The sequence below is a fragment of the Centroberyx gerrardi genome, chromosome 17 (genome assembly GCF_048128805.1).
Source record: "Centroberyx gerrardi isolate f3 chromosome 17, fCenGer3.hap1.cur.20231027, whole genome shotgun sequence".
Lineage (NCBI taxonomy): Eukaryota > Metazoa > Chordata > Actinopteri > Beryciformes > Berycidae > Centroberyx > Centroberyx gerrardi.
The window spans coordinates 7,721,132-7,747,466 of record NC_136013.1 but is presented as its reverse complement, the minus strand read 5'-3'; the positions used below and the strand labels follow the sequence as shown (position 1 = coordinate 7,747,466).

Genomic DNA, 26,335 nt, shown 5'->3' with positions numbered 1-26,335 from the left:
CTCCCAAACACAGAGAAACTATTCTTCCCTCAGTCTGCAGCCACCACTGACACACAGACCCAGAAACACGGAGAGCATAATCAAATCACGCACTGCATCGACAAAGGCAGAGAGAGAGCGAGAGACAGAGGAGGAGGAGGAGAAAGCGGACGGGGAGAGAGGAAAAACCCCAGCAAGCCGACTCCATTTGGCAATAAAAACACAGCATTGTGCTCCGAACTGAAGCAGTGACGTCTTTGCACTGAAATTTAACAGCGAGAAATGACTTAGTGAGGCAGCTGTGAGTTTGGCAGGCGAGACTTTAGGGGGCTGCAGAGGCATAGTGGACCCCCTGCCCATTCCCCCCCTTCTCCTCCTCCTCTTCCTCCTCCTCCCATGGAATTCACTTTCCCACTTTCTCTTCGTCTCCAATCAGTTTCTCTCGCCATTCCCCCCCTCTCTATCCAAGCTATATCATCTTTTCTTCATCATCATTTCCCTTCCCCATGTATCTTGCTGTCAAATTCAATAATAATATGTCAAACAGTGAAGTGTTTGTGTTGATTAAATAGTGGAAAATGCTATATATTAGCCCAATATCTAGAGTCCAACACAAAGGCAGTGTTAAGAGAAATATCCCCTCTTCTCTCCAAAGCAACAGCTGGCTTCCATTATGGATTATAGTTGTGCGTCTACCCGGTTCCAAAACTCTACCTCTCCTCACCTAGCAGAGACTTGCTCCTTTCTCTCTGTTCTACTTTCTTCCACAAACTTTTTTCAGCCCAAGATCCAAATAAAAACTTGAGTCTCTCTCACCCTGCAACCCAGGCTTATTAAAACATATTGCTACTCTATTCATGTGGGGACCCACCAGCGACAGCAACGTAACCAAGTTTGGGTCCCAGCGTATAGTTAAAGACACCACATTCTTCTTTTCTCTCTCTCCACTGGGACAGAGTGTATGAAGACAGAACCCTCCTGGAGCATCTAGTGTAAACGATCAGTGATGCGTGGACATCTACAGTAGACAGTGTGGAGCAGCAGTGGGGTGGGAGGCCGGTCTCAGAGGGGCTCAGGGTGTGGTGGGATAGCACTGGACTGGAAAAGCAGGAGCCGAGATCCAGCTTCCCCTCGTCTCGTTCCACTACAGGCTCAGATTGTCTCAGTCCCGTGGGGACTGTACAGGATGAAGACGCCAGAGCAAGTCCATCTCTCTGCTCTGACATAAAAAAAAAAAAGAGTAAAGCATGCTAAAATACACTTTGGAAGTAGATACCATGAGAAAATCCAGCACTGGCAAAAACGGCATCAATTCATGACACTATGGGAAATGAAGCAACACCAACCCCCCAGCCAAATGTTGCTAAAGTTTGGTCGTGGATGACAAGTTTGCCTACTGGACCAGCCACTTAGACAGGCTCTTTTCTATTCTAAAAAGCAATTTGTCTGGTAAAATAGTTAAAATGCCTCTTGAATTTTGGAGTCCACCTGTCATTAAGTGCTCCATTAAGTTGGTTTCCTGCCCTGCGATACAAACACAGATTTTCTGCTGTGATCTATTGTGTCTTCAGATCCCAGTGCACCACAGACACATTCGCCCGATACTTTTCTTTTACTTTTTATTCAAATGTTTTCGACTGTGACGTGTGATCTCTCAAGGCTGACGTGGTCATCTACCAGAGTCTTCATCACAGAGAAAATTCTTTGGCCTTTAGCGCTGAAAAAGAGGTCAGATTTAAATCCAGCAGCCATCCAGCCCTTCATTGGTGTCCTTTGTTGCCTTGTTCGCCCACCCCGGGTCACCAGAGGAATGTCTGTGGCAACCAGGCCGATCTGACTGGACACAATTCTGCCAAGGAGAGAGGCAGCCAGAGCCGGAGTGAAAGAAAAAAAAAGAGAGAGAGAGGAAGAAGTGCTGTGTTGTCTGTTGCAGTGCGCTGTGTGTAGGCCGTCATCACAACCCGGTCTTTCTCAAACACGTACAAAGACCGGCTCTGACAGGAGCAGAGCCAGGCAGTAAGGGAGTGGCAGAGGAGGAAACCCCATGGACAAAGGGTAGAAAAAGAGGATCTAATGTAAAACCAAGGGTGTAGCTATTATGCTGGACAATGAAAACTTGATGTGGATACAAATGAATAACAACTAGAAGACAATGTTACTTTTGTCTAAAAATAGATCTACCAATTTGAATAGGTTTTTTGACAGACTTCTGTAATGGATTAGGCACTACTTCCTCTTGATTTGGGGCCCTGCTCAGGTTCCAGCAACACCCTCCAATCAGAGCAACACAAAGAGATCTAATCACCCAATCACAGCAGGGACATGAAAGGCGAGCCGACTATAGCCATGTCGGGTCTGAGGCACAGATACTTCTGGGTAACAGATGGAGCTGATATCCTATCCCCTGAGTGGCCAGCTGTACAAAAAAAACAGCATAACACACACACACACACACCCCTCTTGTTGTGGTCTGTCTTGAAGCAGCATTTTCCCTAGGCTCCTTCCTTGGCACAGAGGTTGTGTTTGCCCAGTGTCAACTCCTGGCCAGAGTCTGGATTGGCACGCACATGGCCTCCACCCAGGAAAGGACATGTGACACGGCATAACAATAAGAAAAATCCTACAGTAGCAGCACACAAATAGCTGCCTCTATCACCCATAATTTATCAGTGAACGGACCTATCCATCTATCTATAACAAAGGGAATGCAGCGGTGTCTAATCTCCATGAGGGGGTCAGGACATTACCTCCTCCTGTGAGGCATAGTGAGGGTCCGCAGGGTCCACCGACCAGTAGCAGTAGTCGAAACCGAACTCTAGAAGCTTCTCCCTGGAATCTACAGCGCCATCTGTCCGTCCGTCCAGCTGCAGGGAGGAAAACAGATGTGTAAGAGAACGTACAGTTCACTTTTATACAATGTTGTTTTACTCACTTTCTTAGTCGATAGGAACTTTGATAACTAATGATCATCATGATACAGTAGCAAGGTCTCTGATTTGTAGCCAGAAATATAATCACGTCATTTGCCAAGTATAATAAATGTACGGGAATTTGTCTTGGTGGTATTGGTGCAGAGACATATCAACAATTAAGATAGTGACACAATGCATACTGAAACACACAGTACAGGGACAACATGTTCTTACATTTACAAACATAAAAAAGTGAATAAAAACAGATACAGGAGGAGCTAATAGAATAGAAATTACCGGTGATAGAAGTCAGGTACTGCTGATTTTGTTTAATGGGACTGCTATGGTGTGGAGTTATAGCCAAGCTGTTTCCATTCGTTAGTAAATGTAAGCACTACTCCCTAGCTCTTTATTAGCCTGAGTGCGCTAACACTAACCCCCCTCCTGTTTACTGTGAGTGGTTCCTGGACCGGGGAAAGACAGCTCAGCAGCATTTGGACATGCCTAGGCACAACAGTTGCTCTGGACAACATTACAGCATCTGAGCATCACTTCTAAATCACTGCATTCAACCTTTGGTAGAGAACCATCTTGGCTCCTTAGTTCTCACTGACAGCAGCTGAAACAAATCCACCCTTGGCTATATCAACCCTTGGATATGTGATATTCAAGGCATTCCAGGAGTTATTTTGTGACGTTTACTTTTTTGATGTACCCACTTTCCCTCAACCTGCCTCGTCAAGCTAGCAAACTAGTCAGTGAACACTGGGGTTTGTCTATGATTATCTAGTCTGTTGAGGCTGCAAATATCTTGAAGTGACGTCACATTGACTATGTTTGGTCAATTACCCACGGGAATAAAAAAATACACCACCGGGCCTAGAAATGCAACATGCATCGCCAATTTTTTTAACAGGGCTAAAGTGTTTTAGGGTGGATTTTTGCCTTAACTGTATATATATTAAATTATAATATCTCACATAAGAATACTATCTTCACATGGGTGCATAATAATAATAATGATAATAATATACTTTATTAATCCCCAAGGGGAAATTCTCTTTTGGCTTGACCCCCTCCAGGGAGGTCAGAGGTCAGCTACACAACAGCATCCCTGGAGCTGGTAGGGATTCAGTGTCTTGCTCAAGGACACTTCAGCAGCAGATGCCTGCCAACAAGGAGGCTTGAACCAGGGTCCACTGGCTGAAGGGTGGCCTCATACATCAAACAGAGCCAATGCTGAATATCCAAATGATGACTTCTCTGAATTGTCTATCTAAATAACCTTTCCTTTCTCTGATTGCAGCATTAGGCAACACTAAGCTCTGGGTATCAGCTTCTCCCAGTCAACTGACCGGCCTGAAAGCATGATTGTTTAGCCCCACAGCTCTGTTATGAAACTCGACAAAAGGCCTTGCAGCACCCGGCATTAGCCAAGAGCAACACTGGCCACAGGCGACTCTTTAGACCACCAGAGCTCCAACCTTTCTCAACACCTCCATTAATTCTAAAATGTTGTGTTTTATCTTTCCCCTTTTCACATTTAACCTCTTTTTCAATTTAGTTCAATTCAGTAGGTTATATAGCTTGTGTGTTACTTTGCTGTTAGTGATCCTCAAGTTTATTGTCCTGTAAAATCCATCCTTTTTTCTCCGTCTCAGATCCTCCACAACTGTCCCACTTTCCATAAATAATTATTCCCATGGGACCCGCAAGAGCCTTGGAGTCTTGATCCCGCTCCCCGACAGAAGGAGGCCATATGTGGCTCGTCTCTGTCACATCATTTGTAATAGATTTCCTCCTCCCACCTTCTTCTCTCTATATACTGCAGCATTTAAAAGTCTGAATGTAAACAAAGTGGGCAATTCTGAAACAATCGAACTGATTAACAAAACTCTTGTAACCGTATGTGGTAGCTAAATAGGAGTTTTGAAATTATTTCCAAACTGTTAATGTTTTTTTTATGTTTGTATCATTTGTAAATCTTTCAACAATCTACGAATACACCCATAAATTATATACTCAAAAAAGTTGTAACATCTCAAATCTCAACAACTAGCACACACTATTCACATTAATGTAAAACACACCACAGCATTTCCCCTAAAGATTGCTCAGAGACAGCAACAGGCTCCGCTCAGCATTGCTACAGCAAATGGATTGTGGAAATGTAGCTTCGACCAATCTGACAAGTCCCGGCCTTTCAGTCATGTGACAGATCAGGTTTGTAAATACTTACTGACAGCGAAAGTATGAGCTTATAAGACTATGTAGCTCATAGAATAATCACTTCCAAACTTAGAACTTGTCACATTTCCAAAAATAACCTTCTCAAGCAAAGTGAGCCAACATATGAACCGACCATTGAAAATGCTTATTGTCTTGTAAATGCAGTAGGACTATCACAGCTAAACAGTTAGCCTAAGTTCCTGCTTCAAACAGTGTTACAGCCATCTTCATTCAGTATCAAAGCTATATCATGAATCTTTTTGGATGTTTTGGAGCTTCAAATTTCCATCCTAAATCTACTCAGAGTAGCTTTAATCCCTTAGTTACTAGCATTGAGGTTTTTAGAGCATCTGAAGTGTGCTGTAGTGCTGTTTGTGTGTGAGCTGTGGAGTGTGTGAGGGCATGTGTTTGACAGGGAGGGTCCCTCAGTCCATGTGTTTCTGTGTGTGTGTGTGTGTGTGTGTGTGTGTGTGTGTGTGTGCGAGGAGAGGCTCAACACACTTATAATAAACAACAGTGGAATCAAGCAGGAAGAGGTCGATCCAAGACTGTAAACATCCTGTTACTGAGATAGATAACCGTCTGAACACCCCAGCTTCACCCAGACCTACACACACACACACACACACACACACATACACACAATGTTAGGTATAACTGTGCAATGGATGGGATTCTTGTACAATGAAATACTCACCTTCACATTTCGGATCCTCACACACTTATCCTCCACCTGAACAGCTAGCCTTCCTCCGTCCGCACTCTCCCTGTGGGCAAGAAGAGAACGAGTGTCTTTGCTTCAGAGTGAACTCAGTAAACATCCATATTAGGAAGTGTAAGGAAATGTGATGAATGTTGATGAGAGGAGAGAGAGAGCGCTCAGATCGGGGGAAACATACGAACACATCCTGCGGCTAGAAAAGGAAAGATCTAAGGGACGCTATCAGTATCTATCAGTGTCTCCCAGTGCAAATGTAAACTGGACAGAGATTTAACAAAAGCTTCACTTTACAGTCGCCGCAAAACCGGATTCAAATTGGTTTGAAATCAACTGCCTTGCCAGCAAAAAGATGTCACATCCTCTTTGTGTTGTTGTTTTTATAATTGAGAGAGTGTCCAGACAATTTTAGGCTCGTTTCTCTTGACACGAGACCATCACATGACGGCTATAACAATGTATCTTTGTGTGTGTGTGTGTGTGTGCATGTATGTGTATGTGTAATCCATGAAATTGCCGAAACGAGAGTTGTGAATGTCGATGACCAGTTCGGATTCAAATGAAAACAGACGCTCACACTCTCCACAGAGACTTGCTCTGATGAGGCAGCGTGGTCTGTTTCCAGAACAAAGTTGAGCGCGTGTGTGTGTGTGTGTGTGTGTGTGTGTGTGTGTGTATCAGAGCCCGTGTGTGTTCCTGCATGCATGTGTGCGTGTGTGTATAACAAGGTCAGCTGTGTGCGCTTCAGCAGCTGGACCAAGCACATCTGATGCAACAGAGTGAAACTGGATGCAACCACAGTGTGTGGAGCAGAGTGAGTTTTAATCTCCTGCAGTGACAACGATGGCAAACGTTGCCGTAGCGTGCGGCAACAGTCACAGCGCTCTGTGTCTGTGGTAGGTAACGGGCCGACAAGGAGGCTGTCGTAATCGTCAGCTCTCCCTGCGCTTCAACACGCGGGATTCATTTTGCCAACCCCAACAGCGGCCCAACCCAAAACCACAGCCTTCAAACCAGCATGAAGGAGAGGAGCCGGGGGATGGAAAATATGGTAAAACCCCCCGAAACTCTGTTTTGATACAAACCTACGTAGAGTCATTTCGGTACTGGGCTGACATGTTTCTTGCACATGTAGGGGCTCCCTGCACTCTCTGAGAGGCCTAGTGCTCCACACAGAAGCCTATTGGTCAACTAAAACAAAAGAGCAACATACTTCTATGCCAGGCCCAGTGAGAAATGCGGCTGACCAGACCCTCGTTAATGTTATCTCTGTGACACAGCAGCGGCTTATCCAAATATGCTGGTAAATCACTTGAGATGAGTCCACACACACATAAAAAACAACAGGAACGAGGACAGTGCAGATGTCAGAACCAGCACCAGGAAGCATAGATTTGCATGACAGTGAACATTAGGTATAAGATTGCCTTTTGTCATGCAAAATACCAGGAAGACCAGTTGAAAGAATCATTGTCCCGGCCTTCATAGCTTGAATAATGCTTTGTTATGGTACTGTAGCAGCCTTTAGTTAAAGCACACCAGCAAAACAGCCTGCAGTAGATCCATTTAACTGAATCTATATATCCCCAACCCCTGGAGACCTGTAATTCAACATGTTGTAGCAATTTGGCCCTAAAAGTAGTGGGGTGCTCCAGTGGGGCACAGCAACTTTACAACCTGCCTGTGTTACTATGCTACTTCAACATTGGATTTTACAGCACTGTAAAATAGGGGGAACTTTTTCCATGAATGCTTCTCTTCTAACAAGAGGGAATAGCCAACCAAAAGGAGCAAAGAAAGGAAGATTATAGTCTATATTATAAGCAAATGCATCAATGCAACAACAAATATTATGTTTTTACCTTATAGAAGCATTAATATTTGGATGCATCATCATACTGAGCATTAGCCTAATATAGGCCATTAACTGTTTTCATGTAAAGAAAAATTAAATGCTGTAAAATTAGCGCGCGCACACACACCCACACACCCACACACACACACACACACACACACACACTTCTGCTAAACAAAACTACTGACAGCCACAGTTGTCATTATTCACCATGTGTCCCACTAGTTCTTGTCACTCCACAGTGAGTTGGAAACTACTTTCAGCTAAGATTTCAGTCATGATAGAAAACATTATGGACGACAAACCGACAACTAGCTACATGACGAAAGTTAGTGTTTGTGTTTTCATTGTCAGCAAGCAGCAGCCCAATTCCCAAGGTTGGCAACACTGGCAACAACAGTCGAGAGCGATGGAAAGCAACACATAAGCAACTCTACTACTATCACTAAACATCCCGCTGTCCATTTATACCAAACTCGTTTCATTAGCTAACAAGTCTTTTTAGGATGAGGCTGTGACTTACCTTGCGTTGAGAGGACGGACTCGAACGGCAACTTTCACGTTTGCCATGATGCCTCGTGAAGATTTTACGCGCAACTCAGCGGACGAGTTTGGAGGCAGAAACTACCCGTGTGCGCACATTGTGTCTTTCCTTGCATTTTTTGTCCGATGAAACTTGGGGAAAATTGTCTTGTCATCCGCCGTTCACGCCATTTCTACCCGGCTAGTGAGTCCAGCTGCTGCCGCGCGCTGCTCCCCAAACTCTCAACTGCAGACTGAAACTTCCTGCTAGACTGAGGAGGGGAGGGGAGGAGGAGGGGAGGGGAGGAGGAGGGGAGGGGGGGCAGATGCTGCAGGACACTCCTCCTACTATGGGATATTCAAATCTATTAAGTTTTGTTTTTCATGTCTGTTATTTTTTAAATTCATCCACAGTACAGTGTTATCGCGAAGCCCAAGTTTCTCTCTAAAACGCAAAGAAAATAAAGAAGTAGTATTTTTCCTTTCTGGTGAAGAACCAAAGTGTGTGATGCTGGGTTCATACACGGGCATCAACTGGGCGTGGCAGGGTGTGGCCTGAGTGAGGCCAAATTTGATCTTACATTGTTTATTATTATTATTTAGGCTTGAAATAACTGGAGAGACATTCAAGGGAAACTGTGTGTGTATGTCTGAGTGTGTGTGTGTGAGAGAGTGTGTTGATGCTTTGTACAATATGGGGTGCAATGTGGATGTTGTGGACTTCCAAGATTCACCCCTTCTGACACCAACATCATTTATAGGCCTAAGCAGGTTGTCTGAGGTTTTCTTGATTTTTGTAGTTGGTGTGATGTCATCAGCTTAGCCTAGATGCTGGGAATTATTGGATTTCTGTTTAATGTACAGTTGATATACTTGGGTTTCATACTTTAAGCTGTTATATTGGTCAGTTTCAAGGACAAAATGGGTGGTGAGCTTGAAAATAGTACTAAGCTAGTTTTCATTTATCATTATAATGGAGAGCAAAGATCAAGACAAAAATTGCCTGAAATCTATTTGGAAGCCAGATCTACAATAACAACACACACACACACACTAGGGGAGCATTCAAGACCAATGTTCCCTCCAAGCTTTGTGTGTCTGTACAAGATAGTTTGATGTCCTACATTTAATAATTTATTAACACTGAGCAAACAATATCTTGTCATTGATCCAATGGTCCCTCAAAAATTAGTCAATATAATCAGGTTTGGAAGTTTTGGTGGCAAATGATATTAGATGCTGGACTTCACTATACCTTGGGTTCATAAGGACAGCTATGATTTTTATAAACACAAATTGCACACTCTGTTATTGATTACAACACACAACGAAAGCTTTAACTAGAATACATCTTTATTATTAGAATTTCATTTTGTGACACCATAAAAATATTTCAATTTAAAAGCAGCAAAGAATATAGCACGTTCAACATGAACTAAAAAGTATTACAAATGCAGTCTTGCATTCATGAAATAAACATGCAGTCACTAGTAGTGGCGGTCAAAGGCAGTGTGTGAAAAGTGCCGTACTAAAATAAAGACATCTATTTTCTCTGTTTGGCCTCCAAACTAAACATTGTATTTTTCAGTTTTTTCAATTTTTAATAACTGTCTAGAGCAGTGTCTCTTAAACTATGGCTTGTCTGCTGGGTCCCCATGTGTCAACAATACTAATAAATTTGTTGTACGTTTTAATGAGCCTAGATCTTGAGGTAACACTAATGTTACTCAGTTTGAGCTTAAGAGCCCCTGGTCTTGACATTGTCTCCTGTCTTTGATACTAATCTATGGTCTAATTATGGTCTTGACTGCGTTAAAAATGTTCTATCATTTTATATTTCCCATTTGAGAACATCATCTATCCAGGTTTGGATGCAGTAAGGTTCCCCAGATCTAGGGAACACGAGCGTCTGTTTCATCCATGTGTCCCTGGCTACTAATGCTGACTGGCAGGACTTTCTGCTTCCCATTTGCACCTTTGCAAAAGAGCAGAGGGGGTCGTGAAAGGCGGCTGTCACGTCTAAGGTGCAGAACAAAAGTCTGAAGCTTGCAGAGCCTGTGCTGAAGCTGACTGTGTAATAAATGCAACTGGCTGTGCAGAAATACCGGCTAGAAAACTGGACAGCAACAACAGGTCACCCAGATCTGTCTTTCCCTTGAACAACAAACTCATGGCTGAGATATAAAACACTGTAGTGATCACTGAAAAGATACCAAAGGATCTTGCATATTATTAGTTTTGTCAAGTAGCTCCCTCTACTGTCTGATGTGAGACCTGCAGCATGTCCATGTGGCTTTGTAACTCAGGCAGAGGCGAGGAGGGGTTGATAGTCTGAGACTGAAGCTGAAATTTCTCGATCAACTCCTGAAATGAGAGAGAGAATGGCAGAGTGAGGGAGGAAGGAAGGAAGGAAGGGAAACAGTCAAACAGGCCGAATGACAGGTAAAAGACATAAGGGAGTGCTTTTTAACCACGCATCAATTTCAAAAGAAAGCATGATGATGATTGCAATGAACAAGAAGAGAGACCCCTCACCGCTGGCAGGGCCAAACTTGACAGCTTCTTCCAGTGAGACATCACCTCTTCCTCTCCCAGGAGCCCTCTGTCAACCAGCTGTCGAACCAGGAACAGGTAGTTGTTCCACTGAAAAGGCAAAGGAATACATGACAGAAGCTCCAATAGCACAGACTCACAGCTTTCAGTTAAACAGACATCATAGAAAACCTTAAAAATAAAGAAAAGAGTTCCATGCACAAAACAGTAATACATTTTGTATCTGGACAAGCTGGACAGTGAGATATACTTAATTTACAATAAAACTCTCAGACAGCAAGTCTTCCCTTCATTACAGCTTGATGTTTTGTTAATATGATTGCTTTGTTCCTTCTGTTTTACAGCACCTGTTAAACGCTCTTTTTGAGCTCCATATGATGGTCAAAAAATAATAATTATAAACAAAATTTAAATAAAAGGAGAAAATCAAAAAGACTCAAGAGAAAACCCTAGATTAAATTTGGTAGAAAAAGGGCACAATCGCTTTTTATAGAGTATCAAATTTCTGAATCTTACTCTCTGTATAAGTATGAATGGTTCATATGTTATGTTTTGAATACAGAGGATGCCACTATTTAAAGCTTTGTTTTTACTCCGCTACATAAATAGGAAAATCTCACTTAGGCCCCTTTCGCTCTAAACACTTGATATACAGTGATGTAAACAAAATGTGCATAATGGTCTGCAGTGATAGCGATGCATATATACAGAAAGTGTCTAGGCATGTAGAGGTGAGTCATAAAAAGGTAGGTAGTAGTCGTAATTGTATTAGTAGCAGCAGTAATAGTAGATGTACCTCGGCGTCGCTGGCCCTCAGCACGGCAGTGACAGTGAGTGGAGTGAAGAGCAGGTGGAGGGGTGCGGAGGAACAGCAGTCTCTCTCCCACAGCTCGGCAAGCTGCTCCAGCACAGATCTGACTGCAGGCTCAGACCCTGAACCAGGACCCACAACAACCCCACTGCCTCCACTGCCCTCCTGGAGACGCAGCACCGGCAGCTCTGCAGACACTGAACAGACGCAAATAGAACAAGCGCTCAGTCTTTTAGTAAATTAACCCAAATGAAGCAGACTTGATGTGGCTTGCAGCTGAGCAGCACCGTGCAATTTGTAGTGATCCAACAATGATAACCTAAAAATAAATGCAAATATTTAAAAAGCACTATAGACCTTTTTCACAAACAACAGTAATTTCTGGGCTGTTAGCATTTTGTGACCCTCGATCAAATCACTTTTTTATAGTCGTGCTTGTGTAGTCGTCTGGCAACAGAAACAGAAAGATATGTCAATGACTACACCTGCATTGTGTTATAAGCTATACTGAAACACAAAATAGGTGATCACAGAGTTAGAGGCGACAGAAAGTTGCCTTCTTAACATTGCTGGGAACGGTGAGAACTAAATCTCTACCTTGCGAAAGTACATCAGCCATGTTTGTGAAAGAGGTCTATTGGGAATTAGGAGACCAACAAATTAAAAAGCAGTATTTAAAACAGCTGACACATAAAAATACCAAACCAAAATGTATTGTACATGTCAGAAAGATCGGCTCCACCTAATCAGGAGTTCATTCTTGACAGCTCAGACTCTCTTACCTAGTTTGCAGGCCAGTAGGACCGTGGAGCGCTGCAGCATCTGCTCTGACACTGGGGTTAAGAACTAAGTAAGGAGATGAAAGGACCAGAGAATGATTAATGACAAAAAAAATCAACAAAATCTGACAAAAAGTGTTGTTTTGAAGTTTTGAGTTAAAGTAATCCCCCACTGTTCTTGTTAAAAACAGACAGTATAAAGTTCCTCCATGTTGTGGGTGCCTCTGCTGTACCTTTCTGCAGGCCAGTGAGTCTCCCACTCTCTCCAGCAGAGCTTTGAGCTGAGAGCCAGTTGGCAGCTCCTCGTCAGTCCTGGGGCCGACTGCGATGCTCAACACTTCCTACACACAATCCATCGACAATCAATTAGACTGCCATTCCGTTTTGATTCCCATCATCCACTTTTACTTTAATCAGAAATATGCTTTAATCTTCGCATGTACAGGTTGTGATTCCTGAATTTCCTTTCAACCATCTGGGCAATGCAATGAGATAACATTGAGATCAAGAGAAATGCAAACTTAAAACTCATGAAAAATAGAAAAACATTTAGGAAAAGATCTACTTTTGCAGTTAATTGAGTATGATTTTAGTAGCTAGAGAGTGCAGCCAAACAATAAAATACTCATTCAAAAATCACAACAGCTACCTGGTACTTCAATCAAATGTTAAAACCTCCTCTCACAGAAGTATACCTTTATCTCAATGAGGATGTCAGAGGGCAGTGAGGCCGTGTGGCTGCAGTCTGGAGGGCAGGCGGTCACTCTCTCACTCCCCTGTTTTCTCTTGGGGGTGATGGGTTGCTCCTGGGCGGCCAACACATCCCCGACCCCCTCCACATCCGCCGAGTCTGGAGCCGCTGGGCTGGCCAGAGCCTTCATCACACGATCAAACCTGCTCTTCCACTCCCGCCTTATTAGTGCTGACGGTGAGAAAAGGTGAGAGAAAAAAAAAAAAAATTGTAAGCTGCATGTGCACCGGGAACCTCTCCTTACAGCGCTGGTTTCTTTTTCTCGTTGTCTACAATGGAAAGGATGTGCTGTTGCATGATCCCGACGGCACTGACAGCTTAACCTGTTCTTAGATCTCAGAGCGCAGGCCGCTTTAAGCTGCAAGTATTTGAGCTTTCAGCAAAAGAGCCATGGATGTCACACAGCTACAGCAGGAGCTACCAGTGCTTCTTACAAGTGCTGCTAGATGAAAAAGACTTGCCCAGTGGACACAGAACCATAGTCAGGCAAAGAGACAAGGTAAATATTGTTCCATTGAACATTTGGACATGACATGTAGCAGCAAAATACGTGTCAAGCTACTCAAGTGACCCACTTTCCCAGCTACCTGTGATGTTGGCAGAGAGCCAGCTGCAGGCTTTCTCTGTTGCAAGACGTTTAGTGATGTTTTCAGACGTGGTCAGGACCTGCAGAGAGATGTAGTCAGTCATAAAGATGAAACAAGACGCATCATCTCCAAAAAGGCCTACATTTCTGATGTGTCTGTTCTCCCTTGTTAAATCTGTATTTATGCACTTTGTTTGTGCTGTAAAGCAATTTGTTTGAAGTGCTTTATGAGTTAATTTGACTTGACACGGTTTGGTTATTGTTGCAGGGTGATTTTATGAGACTTACAGCAGGAGAGGTCTCGTCAGGCAGCAGAACTCTTATGGCTTCAGGACTCTTCTCACTGCAAAACCTGCAGAATCACATAAGAGTATATGATAAAAAAGAAGAGATTGCCACATGGTCATTCATCCATTCATTTATTCATTCATATATATTGCTTCAGCAACTAGGTAAGGCTATCAAAAGGAACTCAGTACTAATAGCCTATTAAATCTATGGATTTGCACTGGAACTAAGGGAATTTTAGTGGTGACATGTACAAGAAGCTGTGGTACCTGGTGGCTCTTGCCAGAGCCTCCATGCCTCCGTCACACAGCTGAGCACAGATGGAGTCGTTGAGTTTTGGAGGACTGGAGTTTGGAGACTCCAGTCCGTCTCTCAGCATCTTCTCACCTCTCTCCACCAACTCACTCACCAACGTGGCCCTGAGGAACAACCGCACTTAAATTTAGACAAATTCACATAATCACTCTACCCTTTCTTTGCACATATTTCTTATCCTTGTACATGTATAAACCTGGTATATACCTTTTTAATTTTTTCTATTTTATTATTTCATAGTTTCTACTTTATTTTACTATTTCATATTTTTCTATTCTATTTCTATTACCTAAACTGCAATGTACAGGAGTCTGCACATAAGAATTCCACTTGCTTTTATACTTGCTGTAATTGTGATGTGACAATAAACAATAAACTAAACAATAAGCTAAACTAAAACTAAACTACAGTTCAGTGCTAGTAATGTGAAAAGTAGACACTTGACAAATGCACGTACAATAGGATGGTGGTATATATATATATTATTTATAGGGTTTTAAAATACAATGCTGGCAAATTTAGACAGAAAGGAAATTTAGTGAAAGGTAGGTTTGTCTACACTACCAGCCACTTCGGCAGGTAACCAACCTCCAACTTTGGTTGGTTACCTGCCATTGTGGAAGTCCTTTTCAATTTTAAAAGGTAATTTGGCTGGTGAAAGTGAAATGGTGAAACAGTGAAAGTGAGTTTATTTGGAAATCCATGATACACTGTGTGCAGCGGACAAAAAAAAGCCCTGGGTACATCCAAACACCCACACCACACACACAGCTCTGTGATACCAACTTCATATGCTTGACACAGTTGGATCCAACCCTCTCAGCTACAAACTCCACAGTGCGACGCAAAGACGGCGGCTGGTTGTGAAAGAAGGCTTGCTCAAGGTCCACCTTTACAAAGAGAAATTTGTCACATTCAAAGGATTGATTTAAATACTCGCATACAATTCAATGTTCTAATCCATATCTCTCTTGACTGCCTCTCACCTGTAGTTTCTGCTGTGACCTGTTCGTAGTCGGCGTATCCCTGAGCTCAGCAGAAGTGGGAGTGATTTTGCGGATAATTCCTCCACTCTTGGCTGTGCTTCCAGACACGAAGGCAGCTAGGAGCTTACGGAACTCACCTGGACAGATAAAAACGAAACCAAAACATCGATCCAAGAGTTCAAACACATACAGATTCTGTACAGTCCCACAGCACATTTGTGGTGATGATGTATATAGACTTAATTAATTAGCACTTCACTCTCTCTGGCTCCCTGGTTGATCAGCTGCCTTACTCTCTTCTATGGAGTGCACAGTAGCATTACGACTACTGCTAGTTAACGTTCGTAACAAATATTACATGTATGCTTAGGTGCACTGCTTATACAACAATGTGTTATCATTATGAAATGAATATGATGGGACTGTCTGTGCTCTTTGCCGTAATTTACCTTCACTGGTGTTCACAACAGTTAAAAACACATGAAGAAATAGCTGAATATAAGCATGAGTCCAGACTGCGGTTTGCCCCTTGGTTCATTTTGTTTTGCTAGGCTTTCCAAGTATGAGTACCTGCTGGCTATCAGATGTCAACATTCATCTCCTTTTACCCATAAAACCTTGTGTTTCGGGGCTGGCTCCTGTGGTTGGTTCAGATTACATTCTCACTCCTAATGAACCGCACCACAGTTTGCTTGGAAGAGGACCAAGACTCGCATTTCAGGCATCTCTGCGCGATTATTTGGTGTGTACCTGAATTCAAATGGCATTGTTCTCACCTGCCTGAACTGAACTAAAGGAGTCACTGCTGCAGAGTTTGAATAAACTGCCCCAAACATGCTTGGTGTGAATGTGCCATTAATTATGACTGTCAGTGAATATCATTATCAAAGTATCAAACAACATTTCCACTCACCCAGAAATGGACAGCATGTATAGAGAAGCTGCTGATCCACCAGGGGAATGCAGTCCTGAAAAATAGAAGAGAAATCTCAGTATGCAGGAAGAACAACCTGTGGGAATTTTATGGACAAATAACTGTTGGAATAAATATTTAACTCACAAGTCCCGGAGTACTGGTGTTGCTGCCTTCCAGGTTTGCAACCTCAGTGAAGTCACTGGTGAAGAAAATGTCCTCAGGAATCACTGGGATCTAGAAGATACGCAGAGTTAAATTACTCACAGTGAACTGGTGAATGAAAGTTATTTTGATTCTGACACAAATCCATAAGTGAGAGTTAATTAGTCATACAGTGAGAACAAAACAAACAACATCAAGCACTTCATGTCTCACCTGAAAAAGCCAACCCAATACAGCCACCATTAGCAGCTTGTTCAGGTAACACATTTCTCCACATCTGCCCAGCAGCATTCCCCTAAAAGCACAAAAAAAACATACTGAACATATTTGTCCGAGAGGGGCAGAGAGAGGGCCAACATCAGTGAAAAAGAGAGAATGTGTGTCTGAGGCTTTGTACACACATTTTTAAGAATTTTACTTTTAGAAATGTTTTAGGTTCGCTATTTTTGCAAACTTTCCAGTGACAGTTTGAAAAAATAAACAGTTTTTCCACTGACAATGCAGTTCTGCCTGTCAGTGAGGCCAGCGTGAACTGAGTTACTATCCGTATGAATGAATCTATACTCACCACTTGCTGAGTTAAAAACGTCACACGTTTTCGAAAATGCATCACATTAATTTCATAGTTTAATAAACAAAACTCTCCAGATGAATTTATTCTCTAAGAAACAAGCTTGCAGTCATTGCCATGCAGTGTGAGCCTTATAATGTAGAGAGGATAACAATCTGAAAAATGTTCTCTGTCCACGGCTGCAGCTAAACCTTTCATTGGCTTTCAAACTATTTCCAAAACCAGGTCCATGATGGTTCAAAGATAAAATGTCATCACAAACACCAGAAGTGTGGATTTGATGGTTTTAAAAGGAACAAAACTGGTTGTTTAAGCAATGAGTGGTAATACAGCCAACCAGAATTGAGGATCGGAAAAAAAACATAAATGTGAAGGAGTCAGAAATGGAGACGGACCTGTACAGGAGAAGCAGCGTGCCCAGTGCGGTCCTGTAGCAGAGCAGCAGGGGGCCAGTGAAGTCCAGCATGGAGAGGAACTCCACCAGCCAGGGCACCGTCAGGACGGTCCGCCTCCTCCGCACACAGCTGCGCAGAACTGCACACACATCCAGCACTGGAGCGCTCTGAGGGGGCGGGTGGAGTGAAAGAGGGAGAGAAATTTTGAATAAAAGTAATAATCTGCAGCATTTTCATATCAATAAATGTCTGGTGTATGGCACAGGGGAAGTGATGTGATTTACATTTCCAACAGCAGCAACAGCGGTTTGTTTGGAATAAATAGAAGAACTTGGTAGTTAATTTGACCAGCGAAAGCCACCATGGCAGAAAAGAGAAGAAGAAAAGGCCGCCGGTACCTAAAGACACTCAAACTGCATCAACAGAAAATTCCAAGGAAAAATACAAAGGAATTGCAAAGTGATCTCTAGAGTGCAGTGCGAAAACAACACAGCATTGACCTCTTATCACCAAGGATGTCACCAGAAAAAAACCCAAAAAAAACATGCATCTCACAATACCACATCTAGTCTGAGTGGGGACACATGATAGGACAAACCAATGAGTGCAAGAAAGTTTGGACAACCAAAGGGAAGTACAGGAAAGTCTTTTTTTTTTCCTGTTACTGACAACTTACCTGACACTATCTCAATTGGCCTAATGTGGTAAAACTCTGGTACTTAGTGCAAATACTCCTTCACACTGTTTTTTGCCTGCTCTATTTCACCCAGGCCTGTGTGGCATATTTGTTCATAAACATTTATCTGCTGTTTCCTCACCTTGCTGCGGAGGGCTACTGCAGTCTCCTGTATCTCCCTAGACGGTCTGTCAGATGTTTGGTAAGGCAGAAAGGAGATGAATCCCAGAAACTTGGCCAGGAGACGAGCCAGGAGCAGAACTGAGGAGAACCGCTGCTTCTCATCCTGATGGGGACGGACAGAAGGGGGAAATAAAAAGAGACAGAGAGACGTAAGTATGAATCCGCCATGTCAGTCATTTTTACAGACTGCGACCAGTAAAAGTTCTGGCCCGTTTATGTCTTGTAAAATGCTCAGTAAAAATAACCTCTTATAAAACAAGTCTCATCCAAATCCCTGAGATTGCTGTTAGCCCTATTGCTGCCATAGCCAAAGTTTTTTTTAGACTTTATCATTTTACTATTACAAACAACAACAGAGATGCCAAGATCAGACCCAAAGTCTCAACTCCACTCTGGTAGCCATGCTGTATTGTTATTGTTATTGTTTGAGCACGTTAACGATAATTGAGGAAGTTACGTATGACGCATGGTACATTTTTGGTGTGATGACAATGTGTAATTGGAGTAGACACTCCCATCTCTGTAATTTTGGAGACTGATTACAGAGATCTCTTATCCTGTGCAAATTGGCCATTACTATTTCAGATGTCCTGCGTTAACATTTACTTTACGCACATTGTCCTGAAAACCAATCCTGTCAAAACAGGGCTACAGAGAGAAAAGGAGAGACAGAAAGGGATGTCACCAAATATAATAAATGAACTCAAAAATTCAGAATAAAAGCAGCAGGGCATGGTGACCCTCATATTCAACACAGCACTTCCCTATGGAGAGAAAAACATCACATCACATCACATCACAAGTACCATGAATTTTAATGGAATAAAATGTGTATGTGTGTGTCTGTGTGTGTGTGTGTGTGAGAGATAATAATGTGTCTCTTTAGTAATCTGGAGGGAAATTCTTTTTGCTTTCCCCCTCCAGGGAGGTCAGAGGTCGGGGTCAGCTACAGAGCAGCGCCCATAGAGCCGGTAGCGATTTGAATAATGTCTGCTTCTCTGACTAACTCGTATACCTGCTGCTCCATGTCCCCGTCCCCGTCTCCCTCCTCCTCTCCCTCCCCGGTGGAAGCAGCGGGGCCCAGGATGGACACCTCATCCAGCTGGAGGAGCTGCTGACACAGGCTGTCCTTCAGGTGCTGGTTCAGCTGGCAGCTGGGACACAGTGTGTGGGACATTTTAGGTCACAGAAGGACAACAGATATAAACACCTCTAACTTAGAAGGGCAAGGCCTACAAGCCCAGTGACGCAGCTTTTGACATACACACTGTATTGTCCTGTATATACATGTAAAATAAGAATTCAATCTGATCTTCAAGTATGATCATTAATTTGTTTCTTTAATTGTAAACCACCAACACCACCATGTGGCAGTATTGTGTTCATTTATTTTGTTGTTTGTTTGCTGTAATTTATTTTATTCTATTTTAATCCTACTCCCCTGCACCATAACAAGCTTTTTAGCTTTTTGCCAGGTTGTCATTGAAAATTTGATTTGAAAAGGAGATATCCACCAATTGAAAAAATTGACGCACATAAAATTATTGCTTATGTGAAAAGTGCTCATTAAGTTACTATGCAATTTATCAGTCAAGTTAAGACAGTTGCTTTTGCTGAAAGAATTATGTGCAATTTTGAAATACTGAAAGCTGAATTTCGGGTTGCAATTTGTTTCCAAAATTGATACAAAGTGTTTTGGAATGAAACCCTCCATGAAACCCTTGATTTGATCCTAACTGGCCTGCCAAGTTAAGCAGATCTAAAGTAAATTCAGCATTTGAATGCCCTGTGGAAACTGTTTTTTTTAATGACATGAGTGTAATTCGTGCTATTTGCTTGGAGACATCATCTCACCAGCTGGCAGTCTGCAGGAAGTCCCTGAAGAACTCCTGGTGTCCAGGGAAGGACGGGGGAGGGCAGGGGCCGACGATGCCGTGGGGCTGAATGAGACGCTCCTCTAGGCGCTTCAGACGGCCCAGGCTGTCTGCTCCCAGCATGCCTAGCAGGTCAGCGTCAGGGGTGTCCCCGGGAGAGCTGTTCACACGGGGGCCTTTACACATCTGGAGAAAGAAAACAACGTTGTAATGGATTTGGGTTCCTTACTATGCCAGCTATGTGAGCATGTGCAATGTGCTAGTTTTCTTGGGGCATGTTTATTCTTTGAGTTTCATCCTACACCTATTGTGCGAGTGTGTGTGATCTGCCACTATCTACCTGAACAAGCTGCTTCAGGAACAGACGGGCAAAATGGGAGTGGTTTCCGGCAGAGGTCAGCTGACTCACCATTCCTCTAAAAAGGAGAGAGCACAGAGAGAGCATAAAGCAAAGCTAAATCTCATAAAAAGATAGACAGACAGACAGACAGATAGATAGATCTAGTGTGCGAAAAGTGTGTGTAAGAAAAATGAGAAAAGTAACAAATCTAACTTGAGATTAAAGCAGAGTTTGTCATTTCCAATTATTTCCCAGCTCTAAATCACACATTGTCCATGAAAAACAAAAAATGTTATTCAAATGAGCCACTGGACTGACCTGATCCTGCTCCCTAGAGCAGCCTCAAAGTTCCATCCTGGTTGTTTGTGAAAGTCCTCCCACTCTCGCAGCGCCTCATAAAAAATATCCCTGAGAACAAAAGGACAAAAATGTCATTGACGTGCACAGGTGTAATTGATGATCAGCAGCCCTTTTCATTCGGTACTTTGACTCTTGTCTTGAACCATGAACCCTCCTGTGTGATCACAAAGTCTAGTACACGCTGTTTTATCCAATCTGTCATTTGAAAAGGATCCAATTCAAATGGCATGGTGGGGGTACTCGCCTACTTGCTATATCACACTGTTTCAACTATGTCACACAGGCGGTGTGCATTTTGGAAACATGGCAAGAGGGTAGCTTTAAAAAAAAAAAAAAAAAGGGGTTGTGTTATACCTTTGTTTTTTAAAAGTGTGGAAGGCTTTGTCACTGCTGAAGTTGGACCGGTTGTCAGTAGCAGGCTGGAACGGGACTGAGTGGATGAAAGTGGAACCTGAAGGAGAGAGCTGGAAAGCAAAAGACAGAATACAAAACCTTTCAGCTAAACAAACAGTGTAAAGTTGTAGAGTTTTAAATCCAACATCATATTTGAAGTATCGGGACCAGTATTGCAATATTTTGAACAATAGCCAGGCCAACATAAGTATTAGCTATATAATACTGTTTGTTACCTTGGCTGTGCTGGTGTCCTGGGCCTGAGTCAGGCGGTCCTGGAGAGCTGGGGAGAAAGACGCCACCCTTTCGTTCTCTGCCAGCAGACGCAAGGTACACTTGTCCAAATGAGCTACCAACCTGACACACGACAAGACACGGTTATGAATATCTCAGATACAGTCAGACCAGAGGAGCAGCAGAGTCACTTGATTTAGGGGAGATTTGGGAGATTATTTATTTGTGTGAGTAGATATGAGAGGCAAAACCATAACACAGAAAATAAGAGACTCACTGAAACTGATTCTCCAGCACCCTCACTGCAAAATATACACAGTTGTGTACTTGTCTGAGATAACCTCTCTCCAAAACATCTGAAAAAGTGAAACAGAACAGGGTCCGTTTTCATCAACATTCATTCAATTCAAATAGAAGATGAAAATGGTAACATTTGTCTTGAAAATCCTGTTATTATATGACTATTCTTGATATAAACAAATAACTTGATAGGCCTTTGAACGAGATATTAACCTGGTTTCACCACACACACACTTTCTTCATCTTCCTCGGAGGTGGGAGGGGACCGAGAAGTTAGCAACTGCATCACAAAGAAAAGCTCCAGGAAAATGTTTGGCACCAGGTTTTCTGTGAGACGTGAAAAAAAAAAGAAAAGAAAAAGTTCATTGCCTTCTTCATCTTTAGAGGGACTTAGGCTGGCAGAAATCTGTGTCATCTTTTAAATAATTTCTTAAAATATGTTTTTATACACAGACGCTTATGTGATTTTTTTTACCCATTTTATTTCCATTGTATTTACTGTTTCTTTCTAATCATGTTTTTATGTCTGACCATTTTGTCTTATTGGCTTTTATTCATTACTTTCTTATTGTGTGTAAATAACTTTGTAATTGCCTTGTGAAGTGCTGTACAGGTTAAAGTTTATTGTTCCATTTACACTTAATCTTCCAGGTTCTTGAATGCAATGGGCAACTGTCACCAGGGTTTTTACCAGTCCCTAGCAGTTTAACTCCCCCTTGTGGTCATTTACCAGAAATGCAGGCGCAGTACAGCTCTGCCAGGAGATCCAGTTCCGAGGCAAAGGTGACTTTGGCGGCTTCAGGACAGGCTGCCTGCATGTCTGGTGTAACTTTAGACCCCATCCTAAGACCTGATTTGGTTGGGGTGCAAGGCTCCAGAGAGGACGGCAGAGGAGAGCAGACCTGCTGGGCACGCTTAGTCCTGAAAACAAGGAACTCATGATTATGAAACAGTAGAGATACTGTTGAGCAACTGACACAAGAGAGTAGAGGCTGTTATTAGTAATTAAAGAGAGAAAACAATGAAACCAGACACTGGAAGAAATATACAGAAACTTATACATATATTATAGCCCATGTACTGTACTACTGTCCAAGTCTAGCTTACATTTCCCCCAATCATTCATCTGCCACATGTAATTAGATTTTTTATTTTTCGTCATTTTTAAAATACAATCTTTACGGTGTCAAGCCTAGATTCAAATTAACTGCTGTCTCAGCTAACAAAGATGCCCAAAATGTTTTGTCTACATCCTATGTTTACACTGCGACACAACAAGCGCCCTCCGGTCTTGCTAATCCAATTAAAGAGCTTGAAATATTCTCTGGTCCAATGAGAGGTCTCTGACTGTGCACCAATATGAAAACACTCAATTCGGTCACACTAAGGCACAATGAAATAAGATAAAACAGGGAAGCTTTGACAAAACCAAGTTAAGGCTTCATGTTTACTGTGATGGATTATCTAGCTCAGCAATTTAAGTCTGTGGAAGTTGTTGCAGACAGTAGAAGACTGGTAGAATTTAGGTCACAGGTATAAGTGCATGTACGTGTGTAAAAGTAGATTGGTTCATGCCCACTTACTTCTCCCTCTTCAGCAGCTCCCTCTCTTCCTGCAGGCTTAGAGGACTGGCCGCTGTCAGAGACGCCCCTGGGGCCTCTGCTGCCGATGGGGGACTGGAGGGCTTGCTGAAGGGGGTGGAGGTGAAGCAGGTCTTTGGTTTGGAGTGCGGCCGCTCTGCGCTGACCGGTGTCGGGTTTATTCTTCTGGACGGTTTGGTCATTCTGAAGGATAATGGAAAAGAGTTAAACAAACGTGAAAAAAGATGATCAAATCAATGCTGAATTCTGACTGAGAGAAACCTGGAGAAACCCACCTAACTATATATTCAGAACCACAATGTCATGCTACTGTCTGTAGGGAAATTTAAGGTACTATTGGTGCTGCTGCAATACACGGGTCATGAAGCAACGCTAGTATGTGGCTGCTGATGAGCAACATCCTCGCAGCTTCCTTGCGAATAAAAGCAGAAATGGGGCAACTATCGTCTAAAACTGTCTACCTGTCTCTGGTCGTACAAAATAAATGAAGTTTTGACAACTACCTCAAGATGCTTGCAGTTGAATGCAAATAAAGAAGTAACACATGGATGGCAAAACATTGCATTAGGCGTCCATAAAAATAAATTCTAAATGCAACAGTGAGAGTTGTGTGGACTCACGCAGGGGAAATGGGTGATGACCCAACAGGAGGGAAGTCCTCCAGGTTGTTGAAGTTGAGCTGAGCCGCAGTTGGAGGTGAAACCTGCTCGCTCATCTTACTGTACCCTCCACCTCCTCCTGCTCCTCTACCCGATCTCCTCCCCCCACCCTCCCACCGCCCAGTCTCCTCGTTATGGGGTCCTCCGCGCCCTCCTCCGTGTCTTCCTTGTCCCCCCACCCCCATGCTGCCGCCGCTGCTGCCGCCACTCCTCCTACGGCCCTTCTGTGATTGCAGGCTGGGGCTGTGCTGGAGTTCAGGAGGGGAAACCATGTAGTCCCCCAAACTGATCCTCTGGGCAGACCGACGCTCTGAGCCTGACGGTCTGGGGACGGGGCTCCATGCTGTGGTAAAGGAAGGGCTGCTAAAGGCACTGACACCACTCAGACAGTGGGACCCGGACTGGCTAGCGGGACCCCACTCGGCTCCGGGGGACACAGAGGGGGCAGGGGAGAACAGCTGGACCCGGCTGGCGCTCCGGGAACCGGCTCCACCTCCGGCAGACCTGCAGCCCCTCCGCTCACTGAAGAAGCCCTGAGACGGCGCAGTAGGCCTGGGCCGGCTGGGGGTCTTGGCAGGCGTGGCAGGGCCGTGGGTTAGGGCTTGGCTGCTCTGCTCTCTCAGGAAGTTCAAAAGGAAAGGGACAAATTCTTGCTTCTGAACTGTCACCAGAGGCTCACTGAATGACAACCTGTCACCCTCCTGCTGGAAAGAGAGGCATGATTGTAGGATGGTTAGCTAGTAGCGTGCAGCATTAATAAAGCAATAGGAATGAAATGGCTCAGATGGTCAACGCTAGCTATTCGACCCGTGACGAGCCCAAGATAAAGAATAACAAGGTCAACAAACGTTACATACCTGAAGATATTTTTGCAGAAAATAGCCAGTTAGCTAACAGTAAACTGGCTTAAATCTGACGATTTGCATAACCCTGATCAACACAGATGATGGTAACAAGCAGGCAAGTTACCATTAATTGCTTTTACTTGGAATGCAGAAATGTTCTTGACTTGTAACAAAGCTGCCAGCGTAGCCTCTGGCGTGTAAACTCAGGCCAATTTGGGCCAAGGCTACATGGCTAAGCTCACTAGCTTGCAAGCTAAAAGTTTTGTTTACATCAATTGTGAGCAATGTCATCTCATATCCCATGCTATAAAAACGCTAGCGTATATCAAATGTTGCACCCGTGTGGCTTTTGATTATTTTACACTTACCTCGACATTTTTTAGCCAGTCCAAGGCCTTATTAATATCCACTTTATTTTGTAGAAGCGATTCCAAAAGAGCCGCCATCCTGGCCAAGTGCTGCGCGGCTGTAGCACTGGAGGGAAGGGGGTGGAGTCAACGTGTGCGCAGGCGCGTATTCCTAATGACGTATGCAAATATGTCCAACTCAGAGCCATTGAGAGAAACTAGATGAAGTCGAAACCCTATTATTTCAGTCTATTGAAGAAACCTAGAAACCCACAAATTTGATCATATAATTTATAATTAATGTGGCCTCCCAAAATGACCACCACTTAAGAATAACTGACACAAAAATATGTCAAGAGATATGATATTGTCTGCATGCTGAATGAGTATTTTATTTATAACCAGTTTATAAAAATAAAATACAAAATAATTTTAAACCAACAGAAAAAAAACACTGTACAAGGCATTGATATGATACAAATGATAGAATAAACATAAATAATTACAGTTATGTACAATGCAAAACTTCCACTTGTTACATTCTTTCCTTGAGACTGTACAGTTACATTTCAAAACCATGACATACATTACAACACAAAAATATCAACCATCCAAAAAAAAAAAAAAGAAAACATCCAAATATTGAAGTCATACTGATGGATGGGCAAATTAGCAAATGTGACAATAAATAATTTCTGTCAAGTATTTATAATTTATAAACAAGTAATCCAATGTTATGACATGAGAAGAGTGCCAGTGCACACCAAAGCTTTCATTAGTTTCCACCTCCACTAACGGTTCAAAATAAGTTGGTTTGTTCAGTTGGCCTATAGGTATCTGTATACTACAGATACAGGCAAGCTACTATATATATATATATATATATGATGACACCTTGCTATCAGCAGGCCTCTCAGAAAAGTGACAAAAAAAACTCATCTGGAAGGTAACACTAGTACTACAACTACACACCACTTTGTGCAATAATAAAAAAAAAGAAACAGAAGATGAAATCTGATTATCTTTTCTTACAACCAGCAGCACAGTTTAGTGTCTGTTCCTTCCTTTCACTGGAGCTTGTCAGCAAATAAGTTATGGTTTACAATGATGATTTTGTTTAAATAATTACCTTGAACAGTTAACAGGTATATATTAAAAGTCTGCACAACAGCGTTCTGAAGTCTGAAAGCTTGAA

At 42.9% G+C, this 26,335-nt stretch overlaps 2 protein-coding genes across 2 annotated transcripts in view; both read right to left on the bottom strand.

Moving 5' to 3' along the window:
• stard9 (StAR-related lipid transfer (START) domain containing 9) overlaps positions 1 to 8,306 on the bottom strand; it is a 40,922-nt gene extending 32,616 nt beyond the window's left edge. The window contains exons 1-3 of the mRNA XM_078289631.1: positions 8,217 to 8,306; positions 5,818 to 5,887; positions 2,727 to 2,843 (exon numbers count right to left, since the gene is read on the bottom strand). Of these exons, the coding sequence (XP_078145757.1) occupies positions 2,727 to 2,843; positions 5,818 to 5,887; positions 8,217 to 8,263 (234 nt within the window). The 5' untranslated portion in view covers positions 8,264 to 8,306. The remainder of the gene's footprint in view (positions 1 to 2,726; positions 2,844 to 5,817; positions 5,888 to 8,216) is intronic.
• A 1,244-nt stretch (positions 8,307 to 9,550) lies between these two features.
• On the bottom strand, positions 9,551 to 25,243 carry cdan1 (codanin 1). The gene is made up of 28 exons (XM_071915659.2): positions 25,162 to 25,243; positions 23,910 to 24,649; positions 23,272 to 23,472; positions 22,419 to 22,609; positions 21,902 to 22,015; positions 21,666 to 21,744; positions 21,391 to 21,511; positions 21,116 to 21,225; positions 20,720 to 20,809; positions 20,402 to 20,477; positions 20,042 to 20,247; positions 19,203 to 19,341; positions 18,147 to 18,290; positions 17,329 to 17,495; positions 16,576 to 16,657; positions 16,345 to 16,434; positions 16,198 to 16,252; positions 15,285 to 15,421; positions 15,085 to 15,188; positions 14,253 to 14,402; positions 13,984 to 14,047; positions 13,697 to 13,775; positions 13,054 to 13,280; positions 12,592 to 12,699; positions 12,362 to 12,425; positions 11,565 to 11,776; positions 10,751 to 10,858; positions 9,551 to 10,579 (listed from the first exon to the last, which is right to left on the bottom strand). The coding sequence occupies exons 1-28, from the start codon at positions 25,237 to 25,239 to the stop codon at positions 10,457 to 10,459; spliced, it is 4,059 nt and encodes a 1,352-aa protein (XP_071771760.1). The 5' UTR covers positions 25,240 to 25,243; the 3' UTR covers positions 9,551 to 10,456.
• Between the last annotated feature and the right edge of the window lie 1,092 nt (positions 25,244 to 26,335).